General features: G+C 57.4%; 3 protein-coding genes across 3 annotated transcripts; 1 reads left to right on the forward strand and 2 right to left on the reverse strand.

The window, feature by feature from the left end:
* Positions 1 to 1,888: 1,888 nt before the first annotated feature.
* On the forward strand, positions 1,889 to 2,935 carry BESB_009390 (uncharacterized protein; the record flags this gene model as incomplete). The annotated part of the gene is made up of 1 exon (XM_029359693.1): positions 1,889 to 2,935. One exon carries the CDS (start codon positions 1,889 to 1,891, stop codon positions 2,933 to 2,935), a length of 1,047 nt encoding a protein of 348 aa, XP_029222606.1.
* Positions 2,936 to 5,019: 2,084 nt separating this feature from the next.
* BESB_009400 (uncharacterized protein) lies at positions 5,020 to 7,268 on the reverse strand (the record flags this gene model as incomplete). Its single annotated transcript, XM_029359694.1, has 7 exons — positions 5,020 to 5,298; positions 5,467 to 5,553; positions 5,728 to 5,805; positions 5,954 to 6,103; positions 6,279 to 6,395; positions 6,521 to 6,589; positions 6,750 to 7,268. 7 exons carry the CDS (start codon positions 7,266 to 7,268, stop codon positions 5,020 to 5,022), a joined length of 1,299 nt encoding a protein of 432 aa, XP_029222607.1.
* A 3,088-nt stretch (positions 7,269 to 10,356) lies between these two features.
* Positions 10,357 to 21,290, reverse strand: BESB_009410 (uncharacterized protein; the record flags this gene model as incomplete). The annotated part of the gene is made up of 14 exons (XM_029359695.1): positions 10,357 to 10,539; positions 11,156 to 11,236; positions 11,514 to 11,685; positions 12,069 to 12,183; positions 12,453 to 12,600; positions 13,416 to 13,534; positions 14,264 to 14,344; positions 14,636 to 14,786; positions 15,016 to 15,155; positions 15,749 to 16,196; positions 16,257 to 16,464; positions 17,001 to 18,268; positions 18,587 to 18,777; positions 19,166 to 21,290. 14 exons carry the CDS (start codon positions 21,288 to 21,290, stop codon positions 10,357 to 10,359), a joined length of 5,430 nt encoding a protein of 1,809 aa, XP_029222608.1.
* Positions 21,291 to 24,080: the final 2,790 nt, after the last annotated feature.

Below are 24,080 nucleotides of genomic sequence, written 5' to 3' on the forward strand. Positions count from 1 at the left end.
CTTGTAGAGTCCGAGATTTTTGGAGACAGAAGGGAGCACCGTTAGGTTCTCGCCTCCGGAGCTCAGCGGCGGAAGGTGCTGAGCTTCGGCGGCTTCCGTTGCTCCTGAAGCAAGTCACACCCTACGTGTCACACACGAGCTCTCAAGAAGTCGCGGTCTCGTCTCATGAGCTAGCCGTCCGTGTTTTCCCGATACTGAACGCGCAACTCGATCAGCGATTTAGTACGGACTCCGACGGATACTTAGAAAAAATCAGACGTAAGGCGGAACACGTTTTACCGGGTCCTCTGCTGACAAGAAGGCCGCACAGGCGATGCGCCAGTAGAGACACCATAGCAGAGAGACCGGTCGTATGCGGCTTCCTCGATTGAGCTGTCTGTTTCTTCTGCAGACGTTAAGGCGCTCTTTTGCGAGCTGTGCGCGTGAAGGAACTAGGACCTCCCGTAACTCACGTTGAAGTGCCACAAATGCTAACAACGTGACGCCCTCGACAGGTGGGGCGATTATATCCTGAAATACGAGGCGCAGTCGCAGGCAGGCTTTCAGGAATGCTTCGTCTATGTGGCGTCCGTAATACATCGTTGCGCGCGGGCACATTCATTCTGTTCAACAACAACCAGGTCAATTAACACTGCCCATTCCACCGAGGCACGAGGCTGCATCCCTCCTAGACCATTTCAGGGATCTCCGATTAGCACTACCGTGCGGTCTTTGATCAATGTCCACAGCAGAGTGCCTTACAAGCAAGGCAAGGACTTTTGTCCTTGTGGCCCGCCAGATGGTTGTCGGAACTGCGGAAAGCTATCCGGTTCTCAGAAGTGTACTGGCACCTAAAATGCGTTGAATCGACACACTTGCGGTCATCCCAGAGATGCAAATCTTTCTCGAAGGCGGCAGCTGTTGTTGCATTCTCTACTTCACCTTCATTGACTGAACTGTGGGGTATTATGACGTACTGTAAGACTGTGCACGGCATCTTGTGAAAGGTGTTAGTTTCTCAGTCCGCATGAGAATCAGCTTGAAGTTGCCTTAAAACATTTTATCCGCAGCAGACGTGTGTGCCGTGGGGACGTGATAGTTTCCTTGCTCAGGCTGCGACGTGTGTGAATAATGTTGAAGAATCGTCATCTGAAGAAAGCTTTGCTAGGCGCACAACAAGTGCAACTAGGTGCTAGTAGCCAAACTCGACTCCTCGCGTATTATGTTGCCGATACAGTGAGCGTCTTAGCGGCACTTCCGAACAATTTTTCGTCACGGGCGCGCTCTTTCCTCGCGGGCTTGCCACGCAGAAAACACGCAGATAGGTGCCGGCGCAGGTCCGACCCAGCTCGTCCGCTGCTGCACTTTCGTGGCGGCGTGTGCGTCTGTTTCCGCAGGGCGGTGAAGCTTGTCTGTATTGCGAGCCACATACAGGAGTGTGTATTACGAAAGCCAAGTGGATGCTGCGTTTTTACATGGAACGGTCATGCTCTTCTTCATAACTAGCGAGCCATTTCCAAAGCAAAGTCACAGTCTCCAGCGCGAACGCTTCCTGAAACAACTTAAGACTATGCCGTCCGTGATGCCCCCCCCCTGGATCCCCTTGCATGTGCATCTTCCCATTTTTTACGCTTTTCATATTCTATCTGCAGCTGCTGATTCCATTTCAAGATCACCGCCAGCTAGATAGTCCTACGCCTAAAAGAGCCAACTCTATCGGCACTTGCTAAAAATCTGTGCCTCCAGCATAGGACAACCCAGAAAGCAGCAGGTCACCTTGGTGAAGGATGTGCAACCTCCTGGAGAGTCAAAATCGTCAATATATACCTGTTCGTTTGCAGTAGACGTTTTCATACTCGGTGTGGTCGTGATTCAGCAAGATAGTAGAGCGCTCAAGGGCACGACAAACATGTTTCTACGTATCGTGGTCGGCTGGCATGTCTACGCCATTATCGGAACAACAGCCGAGGAGGTGTGGCACGAGCATAGTTTCCTCACTGGGGGTTCACGGCAGCAGTTGATAGGTGTAGAAGATTTAGGGGTGCTTTGTTGTGCGGATAGCCGACAGCTGCATCGCAGGACTTCTGCATCCCAATTCCTTCTCTCTGACAGCGAGAGGACTTCGGTCCGCGACGGATCTCTGAGTGGTCGTTTCGAAGTGGGCACGTGCACAGCCGAAGACCGAAAAAACGAGAGCAATGGATTTCCAATATCACATCGCACGGACGTCGTGGAGACAGGAGCGCATACCCTCAGACGTGGCCCCCGTGTTGCAGCGAGGGACAAGGCAGAGAAGCCATTCGATCGTGTGCCTGCCTTCCTGACAGCGGAGCGGTGGGCGCACATGACGCGAGTGTATGGTTTTGCACCTTTAAAGCCGTATTGCGAGCTCTGCCGTCATTCGACAAATTTCTGTACGAAACAATGGGACTGCCGCGAGTTCTGCGGGAATGACTGTGCTGGGTTGGGAGACCAGCTGACAGACGCCTTGAAGTGCAAGTGGTGTGGCGCCGAGGCCGGCCGCTGCGTTGTCTGGGAGGGATGCCGGCAGGGCTGCCCTGAGCAATGCCGGCCTGTTCTTGATAGCAGGCAAAGGCTCTTCGAAACGGGCATAGATGAACTGGCAGAGCAGGGGCGAAAGCAGAAACTCAAGCGGCGGCTGAAGCTGTTCCACGAAGGCATGCTACATGGCACGGAAGCTGAAAGCCTAATTAAGAAACAACTCCAGTCCAGTCGCCCTGAGGACAAGCAATTACAGGAACTAGATAGAACGGAGCGGTGGGAGAGAGATCAGATGAATCTACGAGAGGCGAAAGAAACATGCCGTATACAAGGTATCACGTCTCTCCTGGCTCAAAGCGAAGAACGCGAACTTGCAGCAGCTGAACAGCAAGCCAGCATCGAGCAACTGGACTTGGAAGATGACGATTCAGAAGGTGATTCACTCTGGAACTGAGCCACACTGCTCCATATCCGTTCACCCCGGGTCGGTACTTTCGCCGTGAAGTGGATCCAGCGCCCTGGAAACGTTTCGTTGCTGCCATTTTCTAGCGTGTCAGCAAAGAGAAGACAACCCGACTTTGAACGCCCTATCCTCCTTCCGCATCTGGTCATGTATATGAGCGAACGAGTGTCGCTCCGGGTTGGGAGATGCCACCAGGGTTTCGATAGCAACCGTCCCAATAAACCCTTTCTCTTTCAGCGCCTTCAAACTCCACTTAAATGTACGACTGCCGTCACGTATTAGATTTCTGAGCGAAACACCACACGAAACGCCACCGTTGTTGTCCAGCGCTCCCACGCGAGGTCGCTTGAGAACGAGGCTTCTGTCAATACAAGACACAGAATGCCGTACGTTTTTCTGAATAAATGATATACGGCTCTCCCAGCAATCTTGTTCGCTTTTCTCTCATCAAAGCTTACTTTGACACAAATGCTGACGGAAGGTTTGTTATCCTGCGAGGGGGGATGCGTTAAGAGGCAGGCCGCGAGAGGAGAGGTATCTCTGCTCGTGTGCAGGGGTGACGGTTGAACCAGTTCCAGAGTCAGCGCCCTCACGTGCCAACGCTAGATCGGTTTCGAGCCCGCAGGATCACTGTGCCACTGCGGATAGTACTACACCACTCGACAAATGTATACATGATGCAGAGCCATGAGAGTAACTTGGTGGCATGCACTTATTGCCTGCATCTTCCTCATACCACAACACGGGAGACAATTGAGTGCCTGTTACAGCTAAGGTAAAGCTGCCTCACAGCAAGGAAAGACCCGATTGCCTGACTTGTGGAATGCTTGGCAGCGGGGCGCTGTCCATGAAGGATCCCTTAAGGGTTTTCGATGTGCCGAATTGCGCGCCCTACATCCTCAGAGTTGCGGCTTGCGTTTTGACGTGAACCACACCAAATATTGGGTGAGCTAACTGTTTTGCGGATGAAACCGCGGATCGCACTGGGTAGGCACCCAAGCTGAAGGAAAAGGGAGGGACACCTTCTGCGTTAATAATGCAGCCTCCCTAAAACGCACTCTTCCAGAGAACACGTGCTCGGGTGTCTGCGCGCAGTCAAGTTCCGCAAACTTTCTGCAGCCACCGTTACAGTTCTGATGTTTAAGGCCCGCAGGAACAAAGGAATCTGCGCGTGCTGGCGACTGAGAGACGAACGCTGCTGGCGGCGGCGGCACTAGGTAGCAGGGGCTTGAAGCTGACTCCTACAAGCACCTAAAGAATGCTGATTCTTTGCTGGAGAAACATTAAACTGGGCGATCTACAGCCAAGCCGGACACACATCCGTCATCTCACGCCGTTTGGAGAAGGCTCATCGGATGTCGTTAACGGACTAAATTGCCCTCTCCAGAGTTTCATGGCGACGAAAAACACCATACGAAAAGCGTTGCCCACATCGAAGAACGCAGGCAAAACGGAGACGCCCTCTACTGGGGAGCTGACAGACAAGCAAACAGGTCAGAACCATTTTGATAGAAAGCCGCCAACGGTGCAGGGCCGGGGGGTCCAGTTTGGGCAGCCTTCTTATCACGTCTGCGTGACACCGCCGTTCGAAAAGAACTTGACGCCGGATATCGAGCTCAGCAACAAGTGCAACGTCACGCGTCGCAGAGGGTCACATTCTCATCATGTCAAGTAAACGAGTCAAAAAAATACATCAAATCGCTAAAGCGAACAATAAAAAACGCGCCAACAAAACTGCAAACAGCTCTGCGACGCAGCTTCCACCGCAATCCGCCGCCACGGCACATAAGCTTTGAAACAGAGGAGAAATGTCTGCATTGAAGGCGCTCAATTTGCGTGGCGGTCCTGCCAGTCGTTTCCGCGTACTGCACCGCGGCTCTACGGGCAGTGATTACAGTTCCCACGCAAAATCTACAACTGTCTCGTGCTTCGTGGGCTTCGATAGCCAGGGACACAAGTCCTGCCCCCTTTATCCATAGTTTGATTTGCTCCGAATTTCGCCTTAGAAGTAAGCATGAGCATGTGCATCCCCGTACACTCCACGGTGAGAAGGGAAGGTAGAAGCAAACGCCCGTTCAGTCCTGCGGGCGCTGAGGTCCGGGGATCGCCTCAGGCTGGCTGACGCCGGGGTGAGAGGCCACGATAGTTCCAGTAGACCGCATGCTTCGCAGTTTCTGAATCGCCTGCGTGCTCCAGCGGAACGCGATATCCTTGAACTTCCAGCACGCGACCCAGCCGTACACCACCCACCGGGTGCCAACCAACAACATGAGCTCGCCGTTGCTGCCCAGCACCCAGAGTTTGTTGTTCTCATCGAAGGCCAGCGTGTGCAGCCGTGCAGCGCCTGGCACCTCCTGCGGCCGCAACGCACAGTGTGACACCAAAACACAAGAAGTGCAACCTTTTCAGCAAGAGACCTAGAGGGTAAACACGGGTTGAGTCCTGCGCAGAACCAGAATACCAAGCTGGCCGCCCACAAACACGAGTGCACAACTCAAGCGCCTTTGAGAAACGGAACCTACCTTCAGATCCCACTGCTGCTCGCTCTCGTCCCACATGCCGACTTCGCATGCGGTGTTGATGGCCCACAGGTTGCCCTTTCTGTCGAACTGCAGGCAAAACGCACCACACGTTTACCGCCTTGCAGCGCCGCTCGATGCCTCACTCGCCGCCAAAGTCCGCGTCTGGGAGAGACAGCGGCAGCTGGAGATTAGTTGGGAAAGACAGGCACGTGTTCGCCCATGTGTGATGCGCAGGCACCGAGGGCTGGGGCGTGGACTTACCGCAAGAGCTTTGAGCTTGTGGAAGCCGGCGTGGAACTTCTTGTCCCAGGTGTAGCCCACCCAGTGGAGCAGCTCTCCCTGCAACCACGGATAAAAGTCCAGTCATCACGACGCGCATCAGGCACTCGAGCGGACACCTCGTTCCCCCCAACAGTCCCCCAGAGATGCTTCTGGAGACACACCTTTAGCGCCGACTGTGAGACCGGCCACGCGCTAGGTGACTTACAATGCGATTGATCGCCCACATGCTGTTGTCCTTGGGGTCGAACGCGATGTCAATGAGGTCTTCGTGGCCGATGTAGCCAAAGGACTTGAATCCAGTAGTCGTCAGCTTGCCGACTTGATGATTCTCGGTAATGGCCCACAGGCGTCCATCCTGAACGAAGATGCACACATCACGTGTGATACTTGCCTACACGTTTGTCAGGACTGTGCGCTTCTCGAAAGGATGAAGGGTTCTCCCGATCTGCGCAGTCAAATCTCTCTCTAAAGCAGAGAAAGCATACTGCAACGTAATGCGACGACGCTGTCGCTCAATCCTAACCCCTTACATTGTCGTGAGCGATTTTGATCAAGAAATCAGAGGAGAGTCTTCTCGATTTCCAGTTGAAGCCATTCCATGCGCCGAGATCGCCGACGTCGTTCAGAGCAACGAGGCGAGCGAAGGTCTGCGGACACACGCAATGGACAAGCTGCGCTCCAGGCTTAACCAAAACTTGGAGAGGCGCAGACTCCAAGGTTCCTGCCTCGCGCTCTCGATCAGGCTGAGCCCCGTTTCGTGCTTGATGCCTACCTGCAGGCCCTTTGGGCTGACTTCCTCTCCGAATTGCGTATCAGATCGTTCGTCGTCCTCGATCTTGCCCTGATCAATCAACCAGAGGTCACACACCGCACACTGATAACATACGCTCGCTCTCTGCAACTCGTCGCACCACGTGTCACGCGGCCGTCTGGCGCTTTGATTCACCGTTGACACAGTCGGCTGGCGTGTCTGTGCGTGTAGTACTCGTTGGGCTACTTACCATCCCGCGACCGCGGCGAGTAGGCGACCCCTTGCGGGCGAGAGTATGAGGATGAGGCTTGCCGGCTCCTGGGTGCCTGCTTGAGGGCGAGGCAGGCGGCATTCCGCCCGTCCCCGCCTGCTGGCCGGGGGCCAGACCAGGCATCATGGGAGGCTGTCCCGGCATCCCGGGCCTCGGCATACCCATGGGGGGACCGCCGGGGGCTCCAGGGGGCGGCATCATGGGTCGGCCGTCAGGGCCCATGAACGGCGGCATGGCTCCTGGCGGAGGCATCCCTGGGCGGGGGCCGCCTTGCATCGGGGGAGCACCTGGCATCGGGGAGCCGCCTGGCGCCGGACCCATTCCCGCGGACTCCTGGGGTCTAGGACCGCCTGGAACAGGACCCGCTCCCAGGGGACCCTGAGGTCTGGGGCCGCCGGGCATCATGCCTGCCGGCATCGGGCCTCTGATGCCGGGGGGCGGCGCTCCTCCGGGTCCTCGAGGGGGACCTCCGGGGGGCATCATGCCCGGTGGTCCCATCGGCTGCCCAGGGGGGCCCCGAGGACCTCCGGGGAAGGCCCCGGGGGGGGCCCGCCGGGTGCTCCCGGAGGCGAGCCTCCAGCGGGCATGGGACGCCCTGGGGCGCCGAGAGGCGGACCGCGAGGATCCATTTTAACTGTTGCAATTGACAACCTGAGGAAGTCTCCGGAGAGATCTGTGGACTCCCTCAACAATTGTTGACTAAAAGGAGGGCCCCAGGGAACAAAACCGTCTCAGGAACGCGGGCGTCTGGTTTACACCGACCTCAAAGGAAGGTATTGTATAGAGTGCCTGTTGCCCAGATGCGGGCCTGTTTGCAGCGGGGTGTAGTGGAAGACTGCGGTGCGGTCGACTCCTGCGGATCGCGAGACACACACGATGCGCACGTGATAAGAAGAAACACGCAGCGAAACCACCTCGCCACGCAAACTCCGATGGAGTACCTGCTGCGGGCGGGCTGCACAGACCTGCGGACGCAACGCGACCTACAGCGCCAGAACAACTGACCCCTTGGACTACCCGAGATGCGTGCATGAATTCCAATACGGGGCAGATTCATCCACGTGAGCGGCCCAACTGGGGGCCTTAGCAACACCACTTGGACGGACGCGGGTTCTCGCCTGCGCAATTAGAAATAGGCCACGATGCAATGAATTCCGTTCAACGCAAGCAGGCACGTCGGCCTTCTCCCTTCAACCGCACGCTGTGTGCTCGGTGCTGTCAACAGCACAATGGTCCTTGCGCAGCGGAGAGGTTCAGGCGTGAATCGTCAAGCTGCGTCTTTTTGAAGACCGCAAATGAAAGGGTTCGTCACCGTCACATAACTGAGGTACTGCAACCGCCGCCGCACGGAAGCGACGACCACACAATGCGAATCCCCGTTGCACGCGCTGGTTCCTGCGAAGACTGCAGCGGAACAAACTGAATGCGTACACACGCTGCTCAGACACGAAAAGAGTACAGGAAGGCAGCAGGTGTACCGAACGAAAGAGGAAAAGTCACCGAAACACGCGCAAGGATGCCCGTCGATGCCCGATTTCGTATTTCAGGGGGACTTACAAAATTCTAGAGGGGACGAGCGGCAAGGAACCGCTTGCTGCACTGGGTATTAAACTAGCGTTTCTTTCTGGGACAAAATTTGTGCGGTTGTACTCCCACGAAACAAAGTGGGAGAAAAGAATCCTCGCTCTAGCCAGGAAAAACCACGAAAAACACAACCAAACGCAGAACGCGGTGGAAAGGGGAAACAGCTGGGTTGCCAAGAAGGACGCTTCTTGGCTCTCAGACACCCGCGCGGACTCCTCGCGCGTGCGCGGTATCGATTTCTTCAAGCCTCAGTCTCGAGAGGACTGAGCGCTCAACGCGCTGCGCGCGGCTTCAGCCGACGTCGAGAGGCAGACGGGCGGCGACGAAGGGCGCGACCCAGCCAACAACGTGAAAAACCGGCAGACGAGTAGCGAGAGTCGGCTACGGCATTGAGGGAGCTATTCGCAATCGTCCGACACGTGCAATGAGTGAATGAGTCAGAGAAAGCATTGCCGTTTGACGCAACGAAATGGTTGCTCCAACGAGCGAGAATAATACGTGGAAACGAGATAGCGGCCGGTGCAGGCCGGATACAAAAATGCGACACGGACACGTGCTGCGTGCGGGGAAACTTTTTCCAGCAGTATTGCACGCGGATAGCTACGAATTCTGAGAAAGCATCGCGGGTACTGACTTTGTTAGGTCAGCTTTGACGCCCTCGCCTATTTTGATTTGCACATGAGGTGCGCTTCCTCTCAAATGCAAGCGCATTAGCCGGGCAATTTCCACTGGAGAAGGCAGCGATCAGCGGCATGCAGCTACTGGTATGCAGAAAACAGAAAAAACGAGTGTCTCTGGCGGACGTGGCTTGTCGAGGATTTAGGTTGCGGCCAAAACGGTCATCTGAGCGGGGGGAGCATGCTAGCGTCACGCTCCGCCTCTTCAGGAGTAGAATGTTACCAGGGAAACTAGTTGCAGCTTGCGGCACATCTGATTGCGCGCGCCTACTCATTCGCCCGGAAGTCGCTACTAGTGCAGAGCTCCGTCGTCTCTTCGCTGAACAGTGCGCCCTCTTACGAAAGAAGCATCGGTACGCTTGAACTGCCACAAGCCCGAATTCTGCAGCACTAACAGAAGCCTGCCAGTGTGTGTGTTGCCATGAATGACCGACACACGGAACATAAAGGAACTTCGCGATGGGCGCAGGCGCCGAGGTCTTCCAGAAAAAGCGTTGACGGCATATGGTATCCAAAGAACAAGGTCCGCTGTTTGAATTTATTTGCAACTTCAGGCGACAGCAGCAGAACAATCCTCGCCTGACACCCCCACGCTCTTGGCACACTGCGTGTGCCTTTCACCACTTCGGTCTAAGTGTACACCATCACACCCGCACACGCGCCGATCCGACAGCACTCGATCTTCTTCCCAGACTGCAAAAAGCCCTACAGACAGAGCGCACCCAGCCTACCCTCGTACAAGCGTTTTTCAAGACCTGGGAAACCCCAGAGAGTTCCTCCTCGACGACTCATGGGAGTTCACCCAGTGCCGCGCTTCCGAAAGAAACAACTGACCCCAGAATACACGTGTGCGTGCCGAGCCACTGACAGGCCGAGGCCCCTGTCAAAGAGACTTGAAAAGTTCTCCTTTCGTATTGTGCGCTTCCGTCTCTCTCTCAAACGCAGAGATACTTCCGGTGTGTTACTGGCAGGCTGATTCGCTAGTTCTGCAGGTTACGCCGTGGCCGTCTAGCCATCTCTTCGGCTACTGCGAATCAAACACTCCGTGTTTTGCGATTCGTTTTCGAAGGGCAGAAGGCAGGCAGGGCTTTGTCTGCATAGTAGCGGCAAAGCCCCACGGTAACATCATAGGATGGACAACATCCCAGACGCGCTTTCGTTTCACTGCAGCACATTGTACGCCGTATCGTATTCGAGCTTTTTCACTGCGTTTTTGCCTGTTTGCCACGCAGCAAACAGCAAAATGACTAACGCATAGGCCGCACCACACAGGCGAGCTGCTGCGCGCGACAACACCGGAAAATCCCTAGTTCGTGCGTGAGACGTCAAAAATTACAGTCACACAGGGATGCGGCGCCACACGGCTGCCGGTACGCCTCCCTAAGTTCCTGCCGTTGCCGCGGGAGAAGAATCGGAATGCCCTCGCCGCTCTTCCGCCGCGCAGCTTGCCTTGCGCGAATGGACTCCGGCGGGACGATGGAGTAGCACAAAAGTGCCAGCCATGACATCTGCGAAAAAGACACCCCAGACAGACAAACAGACAGTAAGCTCGCCAGCCTCGCTGTTTCGCACGCAGATGTCGCCTCTGATAGTTTGCCGTACAAATCTACCTCACAATTCGAGACCTGCTGCCCCTATCGCCTGCGTAGCAAGTGGCAGACTGCACTTGGACTTGCGTGCCTGTATCCGTTCTCTTCACCGAGAGGATGCTGACTGTTTACGCATGCGTCTGCCTCGAGCCATCGCGCATGCATCCGTTTGCACGTAAAAATAGGTGGACAGTGGGCATAAGATACGTCTGCATGGCATACTCCCTTCCGCCGGAGGAAGTTAAGGTCAGTTAGCCAGCCTTTCGAGGAGACGCCGCAGACACTATATACACTCGAGGTCTGTCTCGCCAAGACTGGCCTTGAGTTCGAGCGCCAGCGCGGGCACTGGACACAACTGTCAAAAAAAGATAGACAAAACTGTGTATCTGCATAGGCGATGCATGTACACACATATATATGTACACCATCCTTTTTGAATGCCGCTGGGGGTCGTGAGCACACAGCGTCCCATCAAACCAGACACTTTTCAACTGGAAACGGAAAGAACTCTGAGCCGCTCGCGCCGTCGACTTACGAGTGACATCAGAAGCATGAGGCCGCCGCCCACCGGCAACCACGGGTCGTCCTGGGATATGAAGAACCCCGCCATGGCGAACTGCGGACACACACAAACACAACACCACGCACTATATATGTGTCTCCCTCTTTATCTATCTCTATCTTTATCTATCTATATCTATCTGCGCGTATGGACAGATACACCTCCGTAAATTTGCAAGTTACATGCCTACAAGCAGTCTGTATTTGGCTGCTTCTGCCTTGCCACGCCTGCCAATGAGCGCACGTATTACACACATATACATATATATATGTATGTCAACAGCTGCGGACATGCCGCTGCATGCACCCGTCTGTGGGCGCCGCGAACTGACCTGCATGAACGAGACGGCGAAGAGCATGTACCGGATGGCAGTCACGGCGAGCCGCCCGTCTGAGTTGAAGTCGATGTTCGCGTAGACGTGGTACATATAGTTATATTTGTCGACGTAGAACCGGAAGCAAAAATAGAGGACGCCCAGGGGCATGATCAGCGGCATCACGACGCTGAGCACATCACGCAACGAAAAAACAACACCGCAGAGACTGAAAAAGACGCACAAGGCGACCACAGATGCGCGCCGGCGTACGTCTGTGCATTGAAAGCCCTCCAACCGAGTTGGATCGAAGGAAGTTGCGCGAGGACACTCGCACACGTCTCTCTTAAAACCGCAAAGAGACTCTTCACAGGGAACTCTCCTACGCCCATTCCCCATGCCTATATTTGCGTGGGTTAACCACCGGACGGGGCGGAAAGTCCGGATGCATGCAACAGCGCGACCGAGTGACCTCTGTCCTCCACGAAGCCAGTATGCGGCGGAAAACCTCTAACCCCACCCGAGCAAACAAGTCCCCCAAAGGCCTGCCTCGTTTTCGTGTGGGAAGCCGACCTGAACATGACGACGAGAGCGAAGACCGAGAGCGCCTGCGCGTACGCGTAGCCTATATCGAACGGATACTTCTTTGCCTCTGTCGAGTTGTAGAAGTAGCTATCGATACGCGAGACTGCATACAACAGACAGGCGAGTTGCGCGCTCCAACACGCAATGGAAAGCCGGACGACAGTGAAGGAAGCCGCTTCACGAGAAAGGACTCACAAAAACCCGTATCTCTTCAGCCAGTCGGATGAGGCACGCCTACGACAAACAGGTAGCCTACGCACGCACTCCCATACACCTCCACCACAGATGCACAGGTGCCTTGACGTAAAACACGTAATATGGCTTAGAGTTTGGGACAGAGATGAATCAAAGACATTTGACAGCTGGCCTCACTTATGAGAGCGAAGAATTGCAGCATTTCGTTCGCCGTGCCCAGGAAGGAGAGATTGAGCAGATACCGCAGCGCGAAGCTGCCGCTGGAGTGCATCAGCGTGAAGCCCAGAATGACTGACCAATCGCGCAGTTCGTTCGAGTACATGATCTGCTCAGACAATCATTCACACGCACACACCCACACTCCCGATCGGGAATCCTTCCCTATCTCTTTACATTAATGATAATGCATTTGGTAATGGACTTTTCATCTTGACTGGTATACATTTCAGCCATGTTGTTGTTGGAGCTATCCTTGTATTCTTCACTCGAAGTATCTATGGTTCTTTGGTTACTTACATGCCTACATGATCTATAATGCTTTCAATATCACGGTAACCATGTTTGCTTGGAAGCTGTAGTCATTATAACTGTTGATTTAGTATAAGCATAGAAACAATCCGTCAGTAAGATATACGATAGTAGCTAATCTACCAAACCCCTGCAGGATTACAAAAAGAGAGAAAGGAAACAAGAGAGATGCCCCATGCGTCAGGCGGTCTCGGGGGACGAGAAGCCCCAGGCGCGCGCCTCCTGCCTCAAAGGCGGCCTCCACAAGCGACAAAAACGTCGAAAATCCAGGGACGCAACGCTTCAAGACCAGACAAGTCGCCCTCACCGCCGGCGTGGACGCGCGACGCGACTCACCCAACAACGGCGGAGACTGAGTCCGCCATTGTTGGGTGTGTCTCGTCGAGTGAATGGAACTTACGGCCGCCGGCCTTCTCGCAGGCGAGCCGCAGCCTCCGCTCAACTGAGAGCCGCACACCGACCACTAGAGGCGAGCGGCGGATGCGAAAACCGCGACCCCCAAGCAGCAGCCCCGCCCCCTGCCGCATGCGCTTCGCATTCCCTTCAGAGAGAGGTCCAGAGCTCCGGTTGCTGCCACGAGAAGCCGAGTGCGGCGTGCGACTTTGCTCTTACCCGGACGACGGATTCAATCGAAGACACAGAGAGAAGCGGAATCACCAGGGTGTTCAGAAGCTGAAAAACAATGTTCCCATGCACGGTATACGCGGTCTGCACAGACTTGAGCCAGTAGCCTGCAAAAATCAACACACTCCGCACCACCGGACGCTTGGCGCGCGACCACGGCTCGCCGGTGCCCAGCCTACAAAAGAACCGAAAATTCTATACCTACAGGGATGCACATTCGCATGCATGCCCACATACACGTTTATCTACATGGGGACTCGAACGCGGGCGTGCGGGTGCGCGAAAAAGGCGCCTGTGCACCGTCGTTTTCTTCCTGCCGACGGAACCTGTCGGCGCAGACCGCCAAGATCTCAACCAGCAGTCGATCTCACGCTCGTGTATACTTGCGGCGCATTTGCTAGCGTTCTTGTGAATTCTCTTGTGCTTTCCGTGACCTCACGCTGAGTGCTTCAGCGGACTCAAGCAGGTACAAACCTCACACGGATTGATTACAGCAACGCCCCCACAGTCAACGCCTGCCCAGGAGTAAGCCCTCTGAAGACTGTGCGGCCGACCGTCGCGCCTCCAAGTATGATACATTTCACTCGTTTTGAATATAACCATCTTTCCAATAGACACGACAAAATGTATTCGAAAAGCTCCCACGCTTCACACGTCGGTTACATACGCCATGCAAAAGCGTGTCTATCCTCTGCACAAAAAACGCATGCACAGACATACCTGTATACTCATATATATATTTATATATACATATATGCAGATGGGGACTGCGGCGTCTACAAGGCGGGCAATCGTTGTGGAGGCCTGTAGAGGCCTTGACGGCGTCTCTGCCTTACCTGATCCAGCCGCGACGTAGTAGACGAGGAGTGGCTGCGCAAAACTATTGATGCAGAGCAAAATCAGCGGCGGCAACCAGGCTGCGAGACGTGACAACAGACAGAACAAAGACACGCTTCCATATTGCCAAAAACGCGAGGAAAGAGGGAGGGAATCCTCAGGAGGGTCGCCTGGCTCCCACGAGGACGCCTCTCGAGCGCTGCGACCTACTACAAAATCTCTTTCGTTTCCCTGTTATCTTGCTGTTTTCTCGCGTTGTAGCGTTCGTGTTCAGACACGCAAGCACGAAAGAAACGCAGAAATGCCAAAGGTGCCTCCGTGGCGAGTTTTGCCCTTCCGCAAACGCCCGCCCCTCCTGCGGGAAGGCTGACCTGTCAGCGTCAGCCTCGAGAGTCGCCGCTCTACGAGCTGCTCATCAATCGACTCGGCGATCGGTGTGAGTTCGTTCAGCAGCGCGACGGGCGAGATGATGGTGAGACAGAGGAAGAAGAGCAGTAGGTTCAAACCCACGATTCGACACATCTGCAGGCACGCAGACATGCACAGACGCGCACATTTTCGCGAGGCCGGAGTCGCCTAACCTGTTCAACTCGCGCGGCGAGACGCGCCCGCCCTGCTTTCGTAAGTGTGACAGGAGTCTCGCTCCAGTTGATATCTGATGCGATTGCATGCCCCGGGAGTACGAGAGAAAAGAAAGGTTAACCGCTACACGAGACACCCCATCTTACAAGGCTGCTCGACTCGAACTCACCTGATGAAGCCGCGAAATGTGGAGATTTTTCCACTGGATGTCCATCGGCGGCGGGGCGGGCGCGAAGCGTACGCGCGCAAAAGAGATCCCAGTCGCTGCACGCCCGTGCGCGCGACTTGCAGCGCGGTACCGGTAGGAGTCTGCGCGCGAGAGCAGCCGCACACAGGCAGCACACACCTGGCAGAGAGCGTAAAGACGCGGCAACAGGAGCGGAGAATTCGACTGCCCAGGTCACCCACAACCGCGGGAAGACGATACATGCGTTTGAAAGGCCGTACGTGAAGGCCGCTTGCGGCTTGAGCCGGAGACAAAGAAGACAAGCAACTCAGGCTCCTCCACATCTATATAAAGAAAGACAGAGAGACATAGTTAGAGAGAGAGATAGACACATGTGCACATATGCGTGTGTACGCGAGGCGGGGATCATCCGCGGGGGGGGGTGGGGGGGGGGGGGATCGCCCGCGTCAAGGCCCCTTCACAAACCGCCTCGGGGCACACCGGCGCGCCTCCGCCTCCACAGGCCAGCCGGGCAGTGCATACCGCCGAGCCCAGAATTCGCACACCGTTTACAACTCGCTGCGTATCTGCCTTCATCTGCACACCAAGCAAACTGAGACGCGCCGCGGCGGCGAGGAGCGGCTGCCCGCACTCTGGCGCCACGCCTTGACGAAACGCCGGCTTCACGCCGCGCACGCAGCGTGACGGTGTGCGCCAAAAGCAGGCAAGCCCTTACTTTGCAGACACTCCCTGACGCAGGCGTGGCTGTCGAAGACGACAAACGCCACGCCGGCGTTGCGATACGGCGCGACAGGCTTGCACGGGGGCCTGTGACTCGGTTGCGTGTCTTCGCCCTCCAGCCCGGGGGGCGGGAGGGCTTCGAGGCTTGTCCTGTCGCCTCCACGCCCTCCGGCGCCCTCGCCCGCCGCTGCCTTGTCTTCTTCTCGCAGAGCGCCTCGGTTCGCTCGCGCCTCTGAGCCTCGCGCGCGCAGGTCGTCGCGGTCGCCTCGAGCCAGACGCCCCCCACGGCGCGCCTTCGCCTTCCGCGCGGGCGTAAAGATCGCCGCCGGCGCGTCTCGGGGCTCGTCGCCGTCGAAGAATCCACTCTCGTGCGTCCACGGATGCGCGCCGGCGCCCTCCCGAAGAAGCGACGGCGACAAAAGCGGCGGCGGCCGACCGCTGCGCTGCGAAGAGACACGCGATGACTGGGGCGAAGCCGCGAAGAAGGCCCCCGGCGAGGGAGCTTCACGCGGAGAACCTGCCGCGGCGCCGTCCGCTGCAGGCCGCGGCCGCGAAGGCGACGGCAGAGAAAGCGAACGCGCGGACTCACAAGACGAGGCGAACGGCGTGCCTGGCGACAGGCGAAGCGGCGCAGGAGTCGCCGCCCGCCCGCCAATGCGCCTCGAGCGACACAGCGTCCGGGAGGTCCGCGGCGGCACAGAGTCATCGACGCTGAGACACACGCAAAAAACACAATGGCGGGTTGGCAAAGCTCTGCTCTTCTGCCGCCAGTCGCGTTTACAGCACCAGTAAGAACAAGACACTCGAGCCTCCAGATACTGTCTCTCCACAACATACAAATGTACACGTGTATCTGCATATATGTATGTATGTATGCATGGATGTATGTGTTATACGCGCATATACAGGTATATATATGCATAAGATTGTATGCATGCATGTGGGGGCGGGATGGGTTGTGTCTGTTGGAGAGACTATGCACCGGCCGCCTCCGAGCGTCTTCACGATCGTGGCTGAACGAGGGAAATGTCAAGAAAAATTTGCACGTGGAGGCAGATACACGTCGAAGAGGGAGGGGCGATTCGCGCACAGCCCACTGACCACGCAGCCCTTCAGCCGCAGATACACATACATATACACACATATAAAAATATTTTTCAGTATGTATTCATTTGTGAATATGTGCGCTGTCTTTAGCGGTTCAGTAGCGTCCGCAGATGCATGAACGGAAGTCTGCACAGACATACCAGGTGTGTTTTCCGCATTCCATGACGAGTCGAACTCTGAGCACGCAGGAGCACGTGGCGCCCGAGACGCCGCCCACGAAACACGCGCAACTGTCGTCTCCTTCTTCGCTTTCTTGTCGCCTGTCAGCGGCCTCCCCCCCTTCTCCCTCGCTGCTGTCTCCTCGCCTCAGGTTGCCCGTGTTGCGCGTCAGATCCTCGGGGTCGCTCGGCGCCGTGCGACGCACTCTTTGCTTGTGCGCTGATCCATCCCGGTACCCACTCTGAGACCGCCCTGCGTCGCCGGCGTCTTCCCCCTGCCCTTCTTCTCCTTCCACGGTTCTTCGCTCTGCGAAGCGCGCCTCTCCCGTCGACACCACCTCTGTGAGACTCTGTTCATCTCCCGCGCCTCGCTGCTGCTCATCGGCGGCCGCGGCGGCGGCGCTTTGCCTGCGGCGAGCGGCGCTTCGCGAGTTCTCCGCTCTCCTCGAGGTCTTTGGTCGCGACAAGGCAGGAAGCGAGGCTCTTCTCCGCAGTTCGCGCGCCTCGCCCGCCTTGCGCGGCGCGCCTGTCTCACGGCGCTCGAGCATCGCGTTGCTGGCGTCTCTCCGCCGCTCCTCTTCGCGGGAAAGCAGCGCGGAGTCGTCCGCGCTGACGGCCCGCGCGCGGGTGCCGCGGCGCTGCGCCTCGCTTGCGTTTCGTTTCTGCTGCTCATAGAGGAGCCGAATCTGGCGCGCGCGCCCAGGAGTGCAGACCGCGCAATACATCTGATGAAGATCCACAAACGCTGCCCCGAACAGCCGCTGGTCTACGACTCGTCTGTCGACGTTCGTCAGCATCACGGCGTACTGCTGCGCAGGCACAGGCCAGACTTCCTCTTCGCGCGACCGGACCAGAAAGCTGGACTCCAGCCCGCGAGGCGGCGGCGGCGCAGCGCGCGGAGAAGCGGAAGCAGCCACGGCACCAGACGATACAGACCCCAGCGCCCCCGACGCAGGAGGAAGGCGCGCGTTCGAGCTGGAAGGGCTCTCGCCAGCGCCCCTCCGCCCTGGAGCCGCGAGCGCCGCTGCAGCAGGCGCGGAGGGAGGGAGGGCGGGGAAGACTGCCGTGGAGATCGAGGACGAAGAGGAGGGCGAGCAGGGGCCTTCGACAGGCCCGAGCCCAGGAGACGGGCGCCCGATGACGCGCCCAGACTGAGAGTTCTCTTGACGGCTTCTGCGCCGAGGCACGGCCGGCAGACACGCGCGCAATTCCGCACTCGTGCGTGAAGGCGCGCCGCGTGCGCGAATCACCTGAGACGCATGCGAAGAAAACGACGGGCTGGATGAGGAGACGCACGAGCAGACGAGTGAAAAGAAAAGGCGCAAGAGACTGCGTGAAAAGTGGGAACATAGAGAGGCCACACACAAACACACATACGCATATATACACAAACATATATAAACAGAAACATATACACACATACGAATACGTGTACATATATATATATATATATATGCACGAAGGGCGAGTGATGAGCACAGATTATTGAAGCACACGCGTTTGACCGGCTGCTGAGGGCGTCGCCGCAGCGATCGATCGCGGAGGCATTTGCGTCCCTCTCCGCTCACCTTGAGGTAGCGCCAGAAGTGGTAAACGGCGTAGTAGATCATTGCAGAGAACATCCAGGAGACGGCGAACATCGACCAAAGGACGAGTCGAGAAGTTTTGTCGACAGCGGTGCACAAGTCCAGCAGCGTGTAGACGCCTCCCTTCCCCCGCGTCTCTCCCGTCACGTACAGCGGAATCAAGATCAGCACGCCTGCAGAACAAACAACGCAGGTCGTACACACACACGGAGACGAGCCGCGCATCACTCTGAATAAAACCAGACACTCTTGCTGTGCTTAGCGCAGCGCCACACCCCTACCGTAGCGCCCTAACCCCCGGCGGACTCGAGCGTGCCGTTCCTCATAAAAGAAGATCGACACCGCCACCGCTAGCGCACGCATGGGAATGCCTGCCTCCACACAGATACGTATTTACCTCGGGATAGCAGAATGAGCCTCTGCATCGGACACGTGCGCGCGAGGGGCTACGGAGCCCTGGAGAATTCGCGGTGCGCCCGGAGGCGAGACCACCCCCTGCGGACGCTTAAGGGCTGGGCTCAGGGTGTGTTTTTTCCTCTTCCCCTCGCATTTCACACGTACCTGCGAGACCAAGCGCTTTGCAGCAGGCGTTAGCTGTCCGCAGAAAGTGCAGGTACGCCGCCATGTCGCCCGAGAGACAGTCGAAATCGAGATCGTGAACCTCCTCGCGCCTCGGCATATATTCGGGGAACTCCGCGCCGCTGCGTTCCCGCGCCGCATCTGTGGGGCCCCCCGCGCCGCTTGCCTGGCGCCGCGATCCCTTCGCCTCAAACTCTCTGCTCGCTGCGTCGCTGAGAGGAACGGATGCCGTGCAGGTTGACCTCCCCTCACTCTTCGCTTCCTCGTCTCTCGTGCTGGGCTTGACTGCGTCGCGAGCGGCTTGCGCAGGCCCGTCCTCGAGGGCGCGCGAAGAGAAAGAGAGCGCGCCGCGGTGCAGAGTGCAGGGGTCGCCCTCGTCAGGGGCGCCGTCTCCGGCGCCTCGATCGCGGTCGCGGATGTCTCTTGCCTTAAGCTCGGGCCTGAGTTCGCTTTGCCACGTCGCGCCCGCTCGCCGGGGGTCCCCCGTGCAGCTTTTCCTGTGGAGGAGGCAGAAGGGCGCCTCCATCGAGAGGTAGATCTCCCTGAGCGTCCGCCACGTCACACGCAACCACGCGCCGGTCGCCTTCACACACATGCAGGGCGAGGGAAGTAGGGCGCACCAGACGCGGCGCGAGCAGCAGCACAAGGGGGAACCTGCGCGCGCCGCCGCCTCGCCTCCGCCGTGTTGCCTCCCCTCCTCAAAGGTATCCCGTGGGCGCGGCGAAGACCCGCAAGACTCGCGGCCTCCCTGTCTTTGCAGTCCTGCGTGCGCCTGCGGCGGCAGCGAAGAAGGAGAGACCAGCGAACGCGAAGACGCAGGCGACGGCAGAGACGCAGACGACGGCGGAAACGCAGGCGACGGCGGAGAGAGCGGCGCAGTGGCATGCCGGGCATCACTGTGAAACTGTCTGAGGTCCTGGTCGCCGGGTTTGTCTCGGCTGTCCTCTGCGCGCGCCTGCTCAAGCGGCGAGAGAAGCGGGGAGAGAGGCAGCGGCAGCGTGAGGTCTCGGAGCGCAGAAGGCGCGCCCGGCGGCGCCTCTGCGCTGGCGACGCTCCTCTCGACGACCTCTCTCGCGTCCGCAGCGCCTTCTTCGGTTCTTCCGCGTCGGCCTGCTCGCGAGTCCCTCGCGCCGCCGAGATCTACCATCGCCTCCAGCGGCACGCCCTGCGCAGCGGCAGCAGGCCTCTCCACGGGTTCGCTGCTGGCTTCCGCCCGCGGGAGAGAAGCAGACGCGGCGGCGGAAGCGGCCGCTGGGGCGGCCGCGGCTGTCTCACTGACTCGCTGCGTGAAGAACGGCGAGAAGCGGAGCGGCGTCGCCTGGCAGAGGGCGTCGCCGCGGTACCGGCGCAGGCGCAGCCAGCAGAGGAGGGCGAGCAAGAAGAGGACGACGTCGACGGCCGCCGTGAGCAGCAGGCCGCGGAGCTCGGTGTCTAGAACCACAAAGTGTCCCTCGTCGCCCGCCGCGCCGCCCTCAGCAAGAGAAGCGGCGGCCGCGTCGTCGCGGCTCGCGGAGGCGTCCTTCTGCTCAAAAGCCAAAGGAGAGTCTGCATACCACCCCAGCAAGAGATGCCGGTTCGCGAACGACGAGAGAGGCGAAGAACTCGTGGCCGCCGACCGCCCCGCCGACCGCCGGGGACGGGGCGCGGGCGACCCTGGAGACCTGCCGTGCCGCGTCCGGCCGTCCGGGTCCTCGGCGGCCTCTGGCGCGTGTCGGTTCATCCACACGCTGTCTTCGAGTCCGCTAGCCACCGCCTGCTGGGCGGCGGCGCCGCAGGGGGGCAGCGGCAGATGGACTTCGTGGGCGCCGCGGCGACGCAACGCGTGTCCAGCGAAGAGCGCGAGAAAGAGGAGGAGTTGCAGCAAGAGAGAGGCAAAAAGGCGCCTCCTGGGCTGACCCGTCAGCGGGCGCGCGGACGCTCTGTGCAGAAGCCAGCGCGCGCAGCGCTGCAGCGGCTCGCACCGCGAACACGACTTGCCGTCGCGTTCGCGCGCCCGCCTCGCTGCAGTTCCGCCGGCCAACTCAGCAGAGAAAGCCACGGAGGACGCTGCAGTTCGCGCCCGGGATAGACGGAGGTGCGCATGTGCCTCCTCCTCCTCGGCCTCCATGGTGGTGTGTTGCTCGAAAAAGCTTTTTCGGCGGCACCAGGAATGCCGCAGTCGCGTGAAAACCCGAACCCGTCTCTGCTGCTCAAAAAGCCGCCGTCTCGTTAAAATGCGAAGCGCGAAACCAGACAAACAGCGCTGCAAACCCTGAGCGAAAAAAGGAGATGTGCAAAGGGGTGCGCAGAGGCAATCGAGACAGGGAAAAATGGGCGGTGCGCTCTTTTCGCGCGAAAAAACGTCGATCGATGAACGACTGTCGAAGAGGCGACTCGCGAGCGGAACCTCGAGACACGTGTGCCGCGCGCCGCGCTCCCGAGGAAAGCAGCCTGCAGACAAAAATCCGGGGCAGAAAAGACCGTCTAAGAGAGAAAAGATTTAGAGAAACGAAAATGAAGCTGACGGCGACGAGGACCAGGGAGAAAAGGCTCTCAACCTCGGCGCGCACGCCAGTCAGCGGTGCGTTACAAACCGGCTATGCGGGCGTTTTAGGGGAGCCGTGAAGGGATCAAAAGGCGGACGAACCAGTTTTTGCCTGCGAGCAGGAAAGGAGAGTTAGCGAGCTGCCTCGAGGCATGCAAATATGAAAACAAACAATAAAATTTAGCGGCAATTCGCAGACTCCGGCCTGAAGACAGCCACGCGCGAGCTCGCGACGCGGCGCGCGCTGCCAGTGTGTCTGGGCAATTGCAACCCGCTTGCGAAAAAGCCGCGGTATGTCCCAACTAAAGAGGAATTCCCTCCAAATGACGAAGAGAGAAAGACGCGAGACGCGACGCAACCTCAAAGTGAACGATACCGCTAGCGAGGCTGTGCCGCGCGAAAACAGCTGGCGGAGTCTAGCAGTGTGCTAAAAAGGGGGGGGGTTAGGCGCTGAGAAAGGACGGCCGCTGGCGACTACTCAACATTCACGAAATGGAGAACAGGTGCCCGCGCGCTGAAGCGCGTGAAGCCAGAGGGCGCGTGCGAATGTGTGAGTGGCGAAAAGGGCAGACTTTTCGAAAAGACTCGCAAGCGGCCGGCGATTCTGGCTATAACGGATGCAGACCGAAGCAGGACTGTAAGGGATCGAGACAGAGAAGCGTGCGGTGCCGCGCACTGAAGGCGTACCCCAGAAGTTCGCTAGCGTGTCTGCCCATAGACATCGAGCTGCGAGTGTTTCCTGCTCCGCTCAGAGGAATGCGCGGAGTGGTTCTCTGTATCGTCGGTGCAAACGCAAGCTATGGTAGCCGCATGAAGGGATAAGCGCAGAAACCTAACGGTATACCTGACTAGGCGATCTTGGGTCAGAAAAAAAATATATACATATACATCCGCATGCTCGTATACAAAATTACGAGTTGTCAGAGGGAGTACCCGTACAGATATGGAAGCACGTGCACGCGGATGTGCGGTCTACGAAGGCAGGTAGGACCCTACGCACGGAATGTTGCGACAGGGACATTTGGATTCGAGAACTAACTGTGTTTTCAACGCTGCAGACTGCAAGCTGATCCAAGTAGTTTCCACCTGAAAGCTTCTGTAACCGCTAGTAGCTGCCAAAAGCGTTCCTCAACCGGAGACGTGGCTGTCTGCAACGAGCTGCAACGCCAGCCGCAGGCGATGCAGCATACACATAAGTATGTACATATATGCATCTACAGATATATTGGGATAGAGCACGTGGACGGTGAGAAAACATGTGCACAGCGTTACGCACATGTTTTTCTCTCCATATATATATATGCATGCGTGTGTATACATACTTATATATATTGTATGACGGCAAACGGCAATGCACATGCCGCATATTGCTACTCAGACGCCTAGGCTGGTTTCCCCGGACTGGGGGCCCGCGCTGGCGGGCGACTCGCTTTCTTCTCGCGTTGAGAGAAGTGCTGGGAGCGCACACACAGGCCGCACGAACAAACACTACACAGAATGCATACATGATCTCCACACTAGAACCGCGCCCGTAACAGCGTGAACGGATATCTTAGGTTTCGTTTCGGACCCCAACTAGGGGCGTCTGGGTTTCAAAGTCTGTGACGAAACGCCATAGGGACAGGAACAACGACTTGGCCGCTGGGAATAAAAAGACAAGACGGGTTGATTGAATAAAAAACGCCAGAGACACCTCTGCCTCGCTAGCAGGCTGTGACATTCACGTGAGTATAGATACAGATCGCGAGGTGTGTAGAGATATATATCTATATGTCCGTATTTATGATCTATTTATCTATATGTATACATGGAGCAAGGGAGGCGTAGAGATCACTCCGCCGTGTTCCTATGTATTTACCCTTTTGCCAACAAGAAGATAGCCAGGCTTATGTGATTTCTCTGCCAAGGATTCGTACTTTCAGTTGCGAGTTGGTGGAGCTGGCTGCAGTCATCGGCCCAGGGCAGCTTCGTCCCGCCGCCTCGTTCGATTGGCGCGCTGCGCTCTCTGCATGCATGCATCTGAGCGAGCGTCTACACACTGCCTTATCCATGCGTTCTCAGCGAATGAACGCTTCTATCTCTTAGTCTGCTGGTTTGCTTGATTGCCTGCTTCCTCCTCTAGACGAAATTGCTGTATTTGTTGTTTTTGAGGAGATATTTGCTCGAGGATATCTACTTCCGCGTCGCCATTGCAATGGTGACCCCGGCAGCCACGCACAGTCGCCTGCTGTCGTTGTCGTTGCTGCATGTGCCCGATTCGGACTTTCTCTGTTGTAAGCAGTCTCGAGGTCCACTTAGTGTAGTTGAGTCTTTCTTACTGCATTTTTTCTGACTCGCCTGCGATCCATTCCTTCAGCGAACTTGCTGGATGAG

The sequence above is a fragment of the Besnoitia besnoiti genome, chromosome I, assembly GCF_002563875.1.
Source record: "Besnoitia besnoiti strain Bb-Ger1 chromosome I, whole genome shotgun sequence".
In the NCBI taxonomy this organism is placed as follows: Eukaryota; Apicomplexa; class Conoidasida; order Eucoccidiorida; family Sarcocystidae; genus Besnoitia; species Besnoitia besnoiti.